The following is a 13,984-nucleotide window of genomic DNA, read 5'->3' as shown; positions in this document are numbered from 1 at the left end:
AGGATGCAATTCCTCACGGCATCGTTAACACATTCTGAATTGCTGCCTTCTTTCCAAGTGCACTGCTTGGAGCCAAATACATCAGATAAATTCCAATAACAGAAACTTCTGGCCAGGAGGCTCTGACAGCTGTTTTGAGGGGTGAGGAGAAGACACTTCTGGGTGTTTGTCTGTCAGAAGGCATTTCATTTTACAATCAGGAGTTTGCTATGCTCATCCTTACTGAGAAGGCATTTAGACAGCGAGGTGTGACCATGAAATCCTCCTTCTATCTAAAATTGGTGTCTAAAGCTGCTAAGGTAACCACGGCTGAGCACACCCAGGTCTTCCTTGTGAACAACCTCTGTGTAGCTACAAGGAGGATACAATGTGGTTACTGAGCAGCACTGTAAGAATGGCCACTGCCTCTCTGCCTCTAGGAAATAAAACCTGCATTTCCATCTCCAGCTCTTCTGGCAGGTGGGCTCAGAGAGGCAGAAATGTCTGACTGGATCATCTGATTATCACCTGAAATGCCACTAACTGCTCTCTTTAACAATGCTCCTCCCTTGTTTAAGAAAGGATCTCAAGTTTCTGATCAGGTAGGATCTTGCTGGCTGTTACTACTGGCACTAATATTGTTGTCTTTTCCCAATGAAAACTTCCAGGGACTGGCTCCTTTAGGGTAGAATTACCACCATGTCATATCATGTCAATCAGCAGGGCTTTGCTACCTTCAAGTAAGAGATATTTGAGCTGACATCTCTGTGCAGACAGAGCAAAAATTGTGAACTATAACAGCAATTCTGGGTTTATTTCCCATCCACAAAGAAGCCAAACTGACTTCTTATGTCTTAGCCCAACTACTCCTGGTGCTGCAGAGTAAAGGAGAATTAATTCCATCAGTACAGGTGGAAGGTAAGCAGTGGAACAGCACTGGGTCCTAGAGAAAACCTCCAGTGGAAAAGAGGCATTAAGAAAAATTTAAAACTACTGCTTACAGAGACTTTCAAAAAGGGAAGAAGTCAGTAAGGAAAACATCAAGAACTGCAAGTTGTGCTCCAAGCTTCTTGCATTTCAGGAGGATGCAAGTAGGGATGGAGATGGTGTCTAGAGCTGAATTAGCTTGGAGTGACATAAATTACACGGCTTGGGACTAGCCAAACACTGTCACAGACAGAAAACACAACTTTCCTCATGAAGAGGGCAGTGAAATGATTCTCTGGGGTTTTCTTTACACTTCTAAGATTTGTGATACTACTGTTCTGTGACATGTTGGACTGAAGCCACATACCCTACTATTAGCAGATTCATACATATCTCCTTCCACTTTCCTGGCATAAGCCACCAGGTTCTCCATGCGGCGATCCTTCAGTGCTGCTGGATCAGGAGTGGGGAAGATGGCTTGGACACTGCAAGGACAGAGCAGAAATAATAGAAAAAGATCTTCAGAAAAAAACCCCAAAATCTGTATACAGCTTTATGATAATCACCCTGGATGTTTCCTTACACATCAGATATGTAAAAGCGTATCAAAATGCTTTAAAAAATTAGTATTTTACTATTTCTCACAAGATTAAAACAAATGAAATTATGAAAATAAAGTGAGGCTTAACAGTCTGGAGTCTCAATAACTGTTCACCACAGCAGAGCAAATTTACTAGCAACAGAAACTAATTCCATGCCCACTCCTTAATGAGCACGAAGAACAAACTGAAGAGGAGGATTAAAGGTAACAACTCATCCTGAGTGTCCCAGCACCTGAGAACCACTACTGATAACTTTCTTTTCAGCTTAATAGCAGAACTACTGTATTGAAATTCTTTAAAAACATTGAGAAAAAGGCAGCCTTGGTGAATACTTACAGTTTATGCACTAAATGATTGCGCAGGTCCTGAGTGACATGTTCATGCCATGCTTTCCTTACCCCGGTACTCGAAGGAGGTGCAGCCGTTGGCATTGAGCTGAGGTTTCCAACATTGCCAGAGTTTGTGCCATCATTCATTAGTGGGCTGAAATAAAAAGAAAAGGGACTGTTAGAGTACCAGAATGCAGAGTTTTGTTATAGGTTTGATGCCTGAAGTAATTTTTGAGTTGTTGCTTTCATCAGTTTTAGCGATTGCATTAAACATTCTCTTAAATGAAATTTTGGCATCAACCAACTGCAACCCCTAAAGCAGCAAAGCTCAGGAGTTTACAAGGCACATTCACAATGAGAATGGTAAAGAATCACAACTATGAACTTAAAAATAAAAATATTCTTCCTTTGGGACTTCATTTAAAAGCAGTAAATATTGTGGGGCTCTCAGGAGGCACAAAGTGGCAGCTCTGGAACTGAAACAGGAGAGAGAGCAGAGCTGTACACGTCCACCTCCATGCCAAGACAATCACTTCTTAAAGCATGCTCTTATTTACTTTCATAAACATGGAAATAAATGTTTAATTGAGCAAGAATGAAAATGTGTGCATTACTTATTTGTCCCAAGGGATGTTGGAAGAGCAGTTTCAGAAATTAGACCCGGTTGCTGGTCTGTTGTTATTCCTCCTGCGGGAAGGCTCATCTGGTTGGCTCCTTTGGGACAAAATTAAACGTCATTGGTACACAGTTCACAATTTTGACAATAATATGACAAAACTGCACTTTACTGACCCACCTGGCTAACTAAAGAAGCAATTTATCAGGTTAAGTATTTTTATAACAATACCTGCTGTGCTGCACATACATGGCTACTTATGGAACCAAGTTACTTTCAGTCTGAACTACAAAAATCAGTCCATTAAAATTTTAAATTTATAAACTCTTAAGATTAGATCAACAATCTAATAAAGAAGGTAATACTAGCAATTAAGATGCAAAAAATAATGTATTTGAGACAGAATTATCTGTTGGAACAGGGAACAATTGTTAAACAAAAATCCTTCAGAAATTCTGTCTCATCACATCAGAGAATGAGCTATGGGCTATATTTTAACAGAATGAGCTATATTTTAACAGAAACTTAAACTCCTGCTATTTGTCAAAAGCACTACATTCAAAACTTTCAATATTCAAATGGAAATGAATGGTAGTGTATATAAATAGTGTATTTTTAACTTACTAAACAACATGAACAGACAGCGACTACTCTGACCAAACAAAATACCAGACTATGCTAAAATTCAACATCAGTCATTTTAACTCTTTTTTTTCTTGGTCTTTTCTCCACCTACCCAGTGCATTAATGGTCCTCATTTGCTGGTGAGCCTGAGGCTGTGCTGGCTGCTGGCCTTGGACCTGGGGCTGCAGCTGTGTTTGGGGCTGGTTGCCATATGGCAGCCCCAGGGCAGCATAGGCTCGTTGCATGGAGCTGGGGTCAATTGGGTTGGGATTGCTTAGTGCTGGAGTGCTCTGCTGGCCCGTGCCAACAGAACCGATGGAATTCTGGATCCCACCTGCTGGAGACCCTAAAAGGGCTACAGAGAAGAGAAAGGATAAGAAAATATTAAAACTCAATGGGAATAAGGAGTAAAACCAGTCATGCCAAGAGTCACCAGAACATGCACATATTCTATGATACAGATATTTTTCTGCCAGAGGACAGAACAACTGTGGGAAAACTCAGCCTTTGATTCTACAGGACAGAACCCACCCTGGCTATTATTCCATGCAGTCTAAAGAGAAGTGCTGTAAATTTCAGACAGATAAGCCCATAATTATTTGTAATAGATATATAGTACAGGCTCCTACATAAGGCTAAATAGGATTTTCATGCTTGGGGACAGTAAACTAAAGGGGAAAAAAAATTTAATTCCTCTACTTCCCTCTTTCCCATCAATCCCATTTTAGGTCAAAATATTTGGCTCCAGAACAGAGATCCTGAGTTCAGCAGAAACACTGTGTCCTTGGACACAAAGGTAATACTGAAGATCTGTTGGTAGAAATTTTCATTGCGAGCAGTCACCAGATGAATCCTCTGAAGGCCAAATTACCTTAAACCCCAAATTACTTAAGAGATATGAAAAACCCTGAGGTGTCTTAGACTTAGATTGTACTGGCTACATCTAAAATAAGTTGTAGAGTCAGTAAGGGGTTGAACCCTGGTAAATAATTTAGATGATGTTTAGGTATTCATTAACCTATATGGCTACCACAACCAACCAACCTCTCCCATCACACAGGTGTATGGAGGAGTCATTTCCCTTAGACAGGAAATGGAAACAATAGGGAAAAGTACTATTTACTTGATCCAGAAGAGAACAAAATTTTGCATTCTGGTTCTCATTTTAGTTGCCATTCTAAGTAATACCACGTTCCCTGGTGAATGACCCATGGAGTACAACCCTCAGCACAGGGACACTGCATTTTGATAATCAGGACTCTGGTAGAAGTAACATTTCCTTCACATTTTCCCCCTTAAGTAATTAAATATGTAATGTGCATTACAAATGTGTGAACTAAACTTAGCAACAGTAATGGCTCTTAAATATAGGCAACAATAACTGTTTTATTGAAATATTAGTAGGGGCATGTGGTTAGATAAAAAAGTCAGGAAAACAAGCCTTCTGAGACATTAACAGCATTATCCAGGATTTCTTAAATCCTTACCCACCATGGAAACTGAATCACTGAAAGAGATACACAAGCTTCCAGCTTCCACCCAAGAGAAAACACTCACACTGCAGAGTCCAGACTTTTCCCTCTCCAGATGAGAAATCAATTTGATCTCATTTGCCAAAGAACTACAAATAAATAAACTCAGATATCTCACTCTCCTGAATAAGCAGCCCTACAAAAAACATCCTTTTTTCCCCCAAAGGACAATCCACAGTATTTTAAATGCTGGGATTACCATGGAAATTAGGGCTTATGTATATTTACACTCTGTGGACACACTCACAATAACTTTTGAACTTACTGATCACTTCCAAGAGAATTTAAAAACAAAGGCAGAAGCTGATTAAGATCCTATCAGCTTAATTACAAAAAAAGACATATTAAAGAGCATTTTTATGAATTCCTCATTGGACTTGCATGTAGTACTCTGGAATCACACAGCCTAGGAGAAAGATGCCTTCACACTACTGCAAGCCAAGGAATAGTAAAGTTAAATAGCACAAAAGTTGTGGCACCCTGGGATTTAAAAGGCTGACAATCAACCTGACAGCACTGATTGATTCAGGAGCCAATAAGAATTCCAGCTTGTTAGAGGATGATATTCCACCAGAAAATTAGGACAAAACCCCCCAATTTCTTTCAGTGCTGAAGTGTGGAGATGGCAGAGACGGCAGAACACCCACAGGTGATGCCAATGTTTGGGAAGCTGGAAAAGGCTCAGATCACCCCAGTGAGGAGAGCCCAGCCTTCCACCACCCCTCACGTTCTGGGGAAAAATCAGTGACTGTGTGAGACTGCAGGCTTGGCTTGGAGCTCACTTGGACAGGTCCAGCCCCTCCAGCCACAGCTCTGGGCTGGGCTTTGGCAGCAGCTTCAGTCACTACAAAGCACAAGTTCAGCCTTTGTGTTAGAACAGTGTTAAACTATTTGGCCTCAGCTCTTCTACCAATTCACAACTCAACAGAATCCTGTTCTGAGTATTTCCCAATATCAGGAACCTGGTTTTGAAGGAGGTGTTTTTTTTGTCTGTTTGTTCACTGGTTTTATATGAAGGCATGACATTATCTGTCAAACAAGAAGATGGAGGTAAAGAGTATTAAATTTCTATTCTGGAGAGACCCAAGTGCAAATGCTGTCCCTTCTGTGGCAGATACTGCAGGAAATAAAGTCAACTAAAATAAACACAGCCCTGGAACAAACACATTAGGCCACTGCTATGTGAAGCAAAGTCTACTGCAATTTATTTTTCTTAACTGGTGTTTCAGACGTTGAGGAGCCCATGACAGAAGCTGCAAGTGTGAAATGAGCTCTGTAATTCACATTCTAAATGCTGTAAAGACAGCTGGCTCTGTGTGCCCCAATGTCACTTGTGTTTATGTACCTGAGGAGGGAAGGTTCAAACAAGCACAACTTAAGCAGCCCCAGAACTCCCTGAGCAGCCCCAGTGATATCCCAATGCCCCAGAAGGCACCAAAGCCATCAAAGAGCAGCTCCCCTGCAGGATTCCTGTCTCAGGTACTGTTTAATGTCTGTCTCAGGTGCTGTTTAATGACACTGCACTCAAGTCTTCTAGAGGGGAACCCCTCCAGCTAATTAAATTTATTTTAAGCACAGATCCCTAATGCTATTTTAAGTATGAGTGCCCAGCACTCCTCTAACCTGACCACTCCAGTGAACATGTTAAACCATTTTGGAGAATTGAAAGAAGGTAATACTAACAATTAAAAAGCAAAAAGAAAGTAGCATTTGAGACAGAACTGTGTGTTAAAACAGCTGGCAATTGTTAAACCAAAATCCTTCAGCAACTCTGCCTCATCACCTCAGACAACAAGCTATGACCTGATTTAAATTTAGCCATGCTGGTTAAAAATGTTTGATTTTACTTCTGAATTCTTTAACTGAGTCTTGTTTTGTCCTGTTCCTCACTCTGCTCATCTTGCAGTGGAGCAAAATCTGTGCTGGTGCTTTTGACTCACCTCAGCACAAGTCCTGCCCTCAGAATTAGGCAGGTACATGAAGATAAATGCACACAATCATTTAATTAAAGGCTGTATCTTAAGTCAAATCATGGGGTAAAGATTTTATGAGGAACTTGAAGCAGGAAGTGTCAGTTTTAAACTTCACCACCAATGCCATTTTAATTTTTATTTAAGTTAAGCATTAAATTATAAGCCTTCAGTACAGCATTGGATCAGTCAAGCAGTGAAGCTCCTTAATCCAAGGACTATTATCCACCATGGGGCTCCCCGGGGTAACTGATGGGTCACCATTATATGATTTCTAGCAATTGAAAAAAACAAGAGACATGTTTTGTTTGTAGATTTTACAGTCACTGACAGTAAGACCTGAACAAGCTGGATTTCATTTTGTTTTCACAGGAAACAAGACTCCTCTGAAGGAGTTGTTGCCTCCTCCTCCTGGACACATTTCCCTGTGCATGGATGCACTTACTCCCTCCTCTGCAAAGGACTGGCTCCCAAAAGCTCCACATCCAGGTTTTCCTCCATGTTCTGCCTGTACTCAATAACCTGCTGCATCAGCCAGCTGCATCATAGTCCCTGCCTCCATTTCCCTCATCAGATTCTGCTCCTTCATCCCTGACTTCACACACACCAGAATTTCTGGTGTTTCCTCTAAAACCACACTTTTAGGTGAAGATTAATTATCTCAAGTTTCATCTTTCTTAATCCAGCTTTCTCCTCGTTGCATTTTATTTAAAATTTTCCTACAAGGAGACCACCTCCAAGTTCACAACTCCTCTTTCCAGTCTCACTCATCTGAGTGAGATCCCAGGGGTTTTCCAGGGTCCCTGATCCTGGAATGATGCACACCAAGTGCTGCACATGGGCATGGCCCAGGACATGACAAACAGGAGCAGATCCAGGAGCTGTGGCACAACACACCTGCTCAGGCCAGGAATGGAAGAATTAAGGAGCTCAAGCAAGTGGATGACAAGATGAATCTTCAAAAAAATAACTGACACAGCTACAAAACTAGGAAATATATCAACAACTGTTTGCAAAAGGTTGTAACTCATATAGTGTTGGGCCTAATAGGGAACAAGAAGAACTTTCTAAAAATAACAAGCCTGCAACTCCAAAATATTTCAATCAAATTTCAAGCCATTACTTCAAAACACAGGATTCACTTGTTTATTCAAAAGAAAAGCTTAATGTTTTACCATTAGTGCAAAATAGTATTTGTTTTCCAGTTTCCCCAGCGCCCTCAGAGGTACATAGGACACACAATAAAAACCATGAGGAACAAAAAGAATTTTAAATTTGTCCCAATATGTCCTGTTAACAAGTCAGGTCACTATCAGCCATTATAGTAAGATATAGTTCAAGAGTGTTTAAAAATAAATAAAAAAGGCAATGCAAAAGAAGCCTAGCACAATGTTCTTTGCAAAAAATCCCAGCACTAAAAGACCTGCACAGAAACAGCTCCAAGGCAATAACCTAAACCCCAGGACTTTCCAGGACTTGCAGATCCCCAAGGAGTAGGAACAGAAAGCTACAAAAGCACAGGAATGGCTGTGCATGGAAGTGAGGCACCACCTTGCAATGGCTCAGCATGCTCCACTGCAGAATGTTCTAAAAGGTGGGCACCCTTTGAAACAGCTTCTAAAAGCCCAGCATGGCCACACCAGGACTGAAATAACAACAGGAAAACAGGGGTGGGCCCAGGAAGGAGGGTCTGGACTCTCTGCAAGGAAGGCAGCCCTGCAATAGGAGGAGGATCACTACACTCCTCATTCCTTTTTACCTTTCTGAATATTCTCTGTATTCTGCCAGATGCAGACTCCCTCCTCCTCCCAATTCAGTAGAAGCTACTATGAATTATTCTTAAGAAAGACAACATTTTCTTCCAGTCTAAAACTAATCCAGCTCTGGTTAGTACCCACCTGATCAGGCACAACATTTAAAAATGCACACAACCAATGTAAATAATTTCACAAACCCTCCTGAATGCACAAAAAGGGGTACCTTTTATAATACAGCTAAAAAAGTACTTTAAGTGCTCCTCTTTCACTTCCAATAAACCATGAGGTGTTATGTGTATGACTCAGACACAATCCAGGACAAAGAACCCTGCACCACTGGTTTATTGATTAACTGAATAGAAGGAGATTTCATATTTGTCTCCCTCCATATGCAACAAGAGAGACAAATTCTACACTTATCCACTACAATTCTGTTGCATTTAGACAATATCATATTTGATTCCATAGCAAAATTATTTTTAAGGCTTGTTTATGTTCCAGTTTTTGTTCTCTTATGATCAGCTGTATGAGCAACCAAACAAACGGTGCACAAACTACTTTTCACCAGCAGCTTGTATTGAAAAATACAATTCTGTTCTGGTAGATGTTGTTAGCACTTTGATAACAACTGTGTAATAAGGATGTTAAGCACAAATGGACCATATCATATTAAAAAGCAGAGCTTTCAACACATTTTTCAAGGGTCAAACAAGTAATCACTTGCAACAAATTACTACCTTCAAAGCACAAGATTTATCTTGTTTACCATGGAGAAGTTTGGTAAAATGAAAACAAAATCCTGCCCTCCAAGTAGCTCTACAGTTGTAATTTTTTTCAGTTTGGAGGAAGAAAATCCCTACTTACACCATAAAGAGAACATTCTCAAAGGATAATTTTGGTAGTTTTAGCAGCTACTTTCCCCCCTAACCTAGGAGAAATTCTCCATCCTCCAAGGTTTACTGGAGTTCCCCACTGCAGTCTCAGCTTAGCTGGAAATTAGCAGAATGCTTCCAATCCAATTCCAATGTACAAGCTTTGCAAGTCCTGCAGCTATTTTCCACTTCTTAGCCCTTATTTATATATACTTAGGCATAACATTACTTAAGACTTCTAGAACTTTACATCGATGCTGTAAAATATTCCACCCTGGCATCTTTTCAAAGGACTTGATGAGAAGCAAACCTACCAATATAAGTTGAGAATTTTCTTTTTCAGAGCAAAAGGGAATAAGAAATCAACTACAAATGGACTGGCCCCAAGGATCAGTAACAGCTCAGCTATTATAAAAACCAGGCATGATTTGCAGAACTACAGCTAATCTATACCAGTGTTAAATAAATGATTAAGACACCCAGGCCTTTTTACATGAGAGAATGATTTTTTCAAATATTTTTGATTATTTTAAATCATTAGCCTTTTGATTTGCTTCTAGCAGCCAGAAACACAATCAAGTAGCTTATCTCTTCCCCAAGCCCCCACCTACATCCAAAACTGCTTCATAACTGGAATCTATTGACCTGCCTCACAATGGAACATCAGTTAGAAGTTGCCACACCCTTTAGAAAAGATGTGTGCTTGAGCTCAGACTTCCCCAATTATTGTGTATTTAAGTACATTTATATATTTAAGTATTTAAGTATTACTGTATTTAAGTAATAAATTGCCTTTAATGGTCAGAAATGGAAATTCACTGGTATATTTATCCTTGTACAAATTGTTAACAGCTACTAAGTTTGTTGGGACACTGCTAAGAGTTTATTCCTCCACTGCACACATGATCAACTTTGGTTTAAGAGTTTCAATGGTGACAGCAGTAAGAGAAATACTCACGTTGTTGGTTTCTTTTGTCACTGGCATTTTTCAGAGGAAGGCACACGGGACAGTCGTGCCGAGTACAATTCTTCCAGTGGGAGATGATTTGTCTCGAAGATGCACAATGAGCAACTGCAGCAAGGGAAAGCAAGAGTTAAGAGTCACTCCTTGGTTAATTTGTTTTGGATTATTTCAGTTTTTAGAGCAATTCTATTCTTCAACTGGTTTTGAAGTATTTTATTTTTTAGAGTAACCCTACTCCTTCTCCTTCACAAGCAATACTAAAACCACAAGCAAGTAAATTTTTTTGTGATCCACCAGCAAATGAAGGAAACCAGTCCCAACATTTAAGACAGACATGGTGGACACTAAACCCTCCTTATGTAACCGAGATGAAAAGGATGATAGCAAGGCTACACTGCTACCATCCTACTTCCAAAAGGCAAATATTGCAATACTATACATATAACTAAACACAACTGAAACGTCTTGTGATCCAAGTGCATATGAAGAAAATTAGTACTGAAATTTAAGACAAAAGACACAGTGGATATCACACAATACAACAGAGGAGACAAAGAAGATGCTTGCAAGGCTGTACTGGTACCATCCTACTTGAGGAGGGGAAATGTTGCATTCTGTTTTCTAAACTGGCAGAGCTGGGAGCAGCTTAACCACAGAGCCAGTGCTGACATCCCTTTGTGCCAGGCACAGGGCTGAGAAGAGCAATGTGGTATTTGTGGGGTTCCCCATGGCAGGAAGGAAATGATGAATCTGACCCCATGCTCTTAGAAGGCTGATTATATTATATTATATTATATTATATTATATTATATTATATTATATTATGTTATGTTATGTTATGTTATGTTATGTTATGTTATATTATATTATATTATATTATATTATATTATATTATATTACATTGTATTATATTGTATTACATTGTATTACATTGTATTACATTGTATTACATTGTATTACATTGTATTACATTGTATTACATTGTATTATTGTATTGTATAGTATTATATTGTATCATATTATATTATACTGTAGCATATATTACATTGCATTATATAATATAATATTATATATCATATATCACATCATATCACATTACATTACATAATATTACATTATATCATATAATGCTATACTAAACTATACTGAAGAACAGAGAAAGGATACAGACAGAAGGCTTAACAAGACACTAATGAAAAACCCATGACTCCTTCCAGGATCCCAACACAGCTGGATGTGATTGGTCATTAAGTTACAAAGTTCACATGAAACCAATCACAATGACCAATTGGTAACCAATGTCCAAACCACATTCCAAAGGAGCAAAGCACAGGAGAAGCCATCAGATAATATTGTTTTCATTTTTCTCTGATGCTTCTCAGCTTCCCAGGAGAAAAAACCCCGGCAAAGGGATTTTTCAGCAAATATGGCAGTGCCAGAGCAAGGCTGGGGCCGGGGAGGGCAGGGAGGGCTCACCTTGGCAGGCCTTGCCAGCCTGGCAGTGTGTCATGTGGTTGAGGACGTTCTTCATGGTGCGGCAGTGGGGCAGGGCGCAGGCGCGCACCTCGCCGTTGGCCTGCTCGCGCCGCTGACACTTGTGGGCGTGGAGCAGCAAGACCAGCTGCTGCTGGATCAGCTTGCGCTTCTCGGGGTCTGCCGTGGGCCCGGTGGCCATGGCCTGCGTGGGGACCATTCCCACCTGCTGCACTTGGGTTTGCATCTGGGACTGAGAGAAAAAACGAGAGTTCAGCCTTGTGCCGGCGAGCCGCGGTTCTGTCTTCATCTTGTTTTTTATCCCAGAAGTGTTCAGTGAGCTACAAGGGTTATTGCACCACTCTAAAACATTTCTAATGCTCAAACAACATCAAGGTATTGAGAGTTAAACACTCTGTTAAAACACTTAGACAAACAAGAGTTTATATAACAAGCCATTCAAAACACTGTTTATTAGAGAGACCATCAGTCCAACAGCAATGAGCTCTTATCTTATGAGCTCAGAGGTGGAACTCTTTAAGGTCCCTTCCAACCCACACCATTCTATGATTCTATAAATTCAATAATCCATTTTCATACTATAGGTCAGATTTTTGTATCATACACTTTATACACATCAATCCTAGCTCCTTGTCCCTAACAAAAAGAAGTCCAATGGGAGAAGACAGTCAAAATTCTATGACTGTCTCCATGTATTACAGCAAAAGGCTGAGCTGATTTTCCAAGCCTCAGTTAATCCTTATTGCTTCCAAGTGATATTCCTTCCACAGAGAAAATTCCCAGGGCAAGCTGTATATGGTTTTCTCCTAGGAAGGGCCACCTAAATCTGGATTGCATTATGGCTACTGAGGAGAACTAGAGATACCACAGGGTGACACTGGGTCCTATCAGCTTTAAAATCCAATGTTTTATTTCCAGCACCCATTCTTTATGGACACACTTCAGCACCAAGGCCTGAGCTCTGCCTGACAGCTGCAAACCACAGAGCTCTTCAGTTTAAGGCACAGCTCATAACAGTGCAGAAGAGAAACAGCCTCTTTACCATGTCAATTATTCAGCACAGATCAGGCAGCTTTTCTACCTTACTGGACAAATGGAGAAACTTAACTTTCAAAATTAAACATATCCACAGCCTGCAATGACTCCCCTAGCAGGAACAGATATGGGACTGTAAGTGCTGCAATCCCTGTGATTTGCAGCCTGAATTTATCTTATGGACAAACAAGCAACTGTCCCAAGAATCAATTTGATTATGCACTGTGAAAACAGGTTACCACAGGAAAGTTCACCAAATTTCAAGCTACCTAAGGAAAACCAGCCCTGAAAAAGACTTTTAAATAGAATATAGGAACACTAGGATTATGCTGAGGAGGTCATAGAGGAAATAGTTCAATAGTGCCTGCAGAATACTAACCTACAGCTGACTACAGCCTGTGTACCACATTTAAAGAAAATCAGGTTTAAGTGTCAACATACACCAGTTCTAGCCCATTCTACTTCTGACCTTTGAGAAGGACTCCCCAGGAAATTCCACAGCCTACAAAATCCTAATTTTCTTAGATAAATAAAAAGTTCCCTGCACAAGTTCTTCCTAGTCCAGCAGCAAGCTTTGTCCCTGCACATTAGGTTTTTGAGCTTGCTTTTCTTCTGGGGAATGAAGCACACAAGATCAAGTAGAAACCACCATGTCTGGTATTTGATGGAAGAAGTGGAGACTCTGCTACTTGATAATGATTATAATAAGTATTAGACAAAGAGGAAATGCTGAATCTGTCTTGAACTTTCAAGAGAAAGAACAATAAAAGGAATAAGGGGGTGAATGAAGGAAACCCATGAACATCTGCTCCCACTGCATGCAGCTGAAATTCAGTCTTCCATTTCTCCTGTGAGCAAATCCATAGAGCAGAGAGGTTTTGCTGAAACAATTCTTGGGTCACAAATAGGAAACAATTAGTTCAACTAATCTGCAGAAAAATACAGGGATCATGCCAAAGAAAATCTTGTTGGAAGCGATGCTTTCATCCCAGTCAAAGAATTGTTTCCCAAGCCAAGTCCTCCTTTTGTTACTACCCTTCCAGTTAACAGACACAACTGCAGCTGTATCAGCACAGATGTCCTGACCCAGGAGGGATACTTGAAGACTGAGTAACAAAAAAAGCAGAATTGCAGAGTATCAGTGGTTTGAAGAACAAAGCAGTTTCAGTCCAGATCAGTGTGTTGTTGGTAGGCACAAAACCCCCTCGGAATATGAAGCTTCTTCAGGTTGCTTCACCTGACTGACTGACAATGTTCTTGCTGAAGCAGGAAGTTCAGGCACT

At 40.3% G+C, this 13,984-nt stretch overlaps 1 protein-coding gene across 2 annotated transcripts in view; it reads right to left on the bottom strand.

Annotated features, from left to right (window-relative positions):
- Positions 1-13,984, bottom strand: part of CREBBP (CREB binding protein) — a 97,166-nt gene that overhangs the window by 37,167 nt on the left and 46,015 nt on the right. For both annotated transcript variants that reach the window (XM_058816393.1, XM_058816391.1), the window contains 6 exons: positions 11,649-11,898; positions 10,167-10,280; positions 3,190-3,432; positions 2,452-2,551; positions 1,845-1,991; positions 1,274-1,391 (listed from right to left, as the gene is read on the bottom strand). In XM_058816393.1, the coding sequence (XP_058672376.1) occupies positions 1,274-1,391; positions 1,845-1,991; positions 2,452-2,551; positions 3,190-3,432; positions 10,167-10,280; positions 11,649-11,898 (972 nt within the window). The remainder of the gene's footprint in view (positions 1-1,273; positions 1,392-1,844; positions 1,992-2,451; positions 2,552-3,189; positions 3,433-10,166; positions 10,281-11,648; positions 11,899-13,984) is intronic.

This window comes from Ammospiza caudacuta, chromosome 17, assembly GCF_027887145.1.
Source record: "Ammospiza caudacuta isolate bAmmCau1 chromosome 17, bAmmCau1.pri, whole genome shotgun sequence".
NCBI lineage: Eukaryota > Metazoa > Chordata > Aves > Passeriformes > Passerellidae > Ammospiza > Ammospiza caudacuta.
Note: the sequence above shows the minus strand (reverse complement) of the source record. Positions and strands in the feature narration are given on the sequence as shown.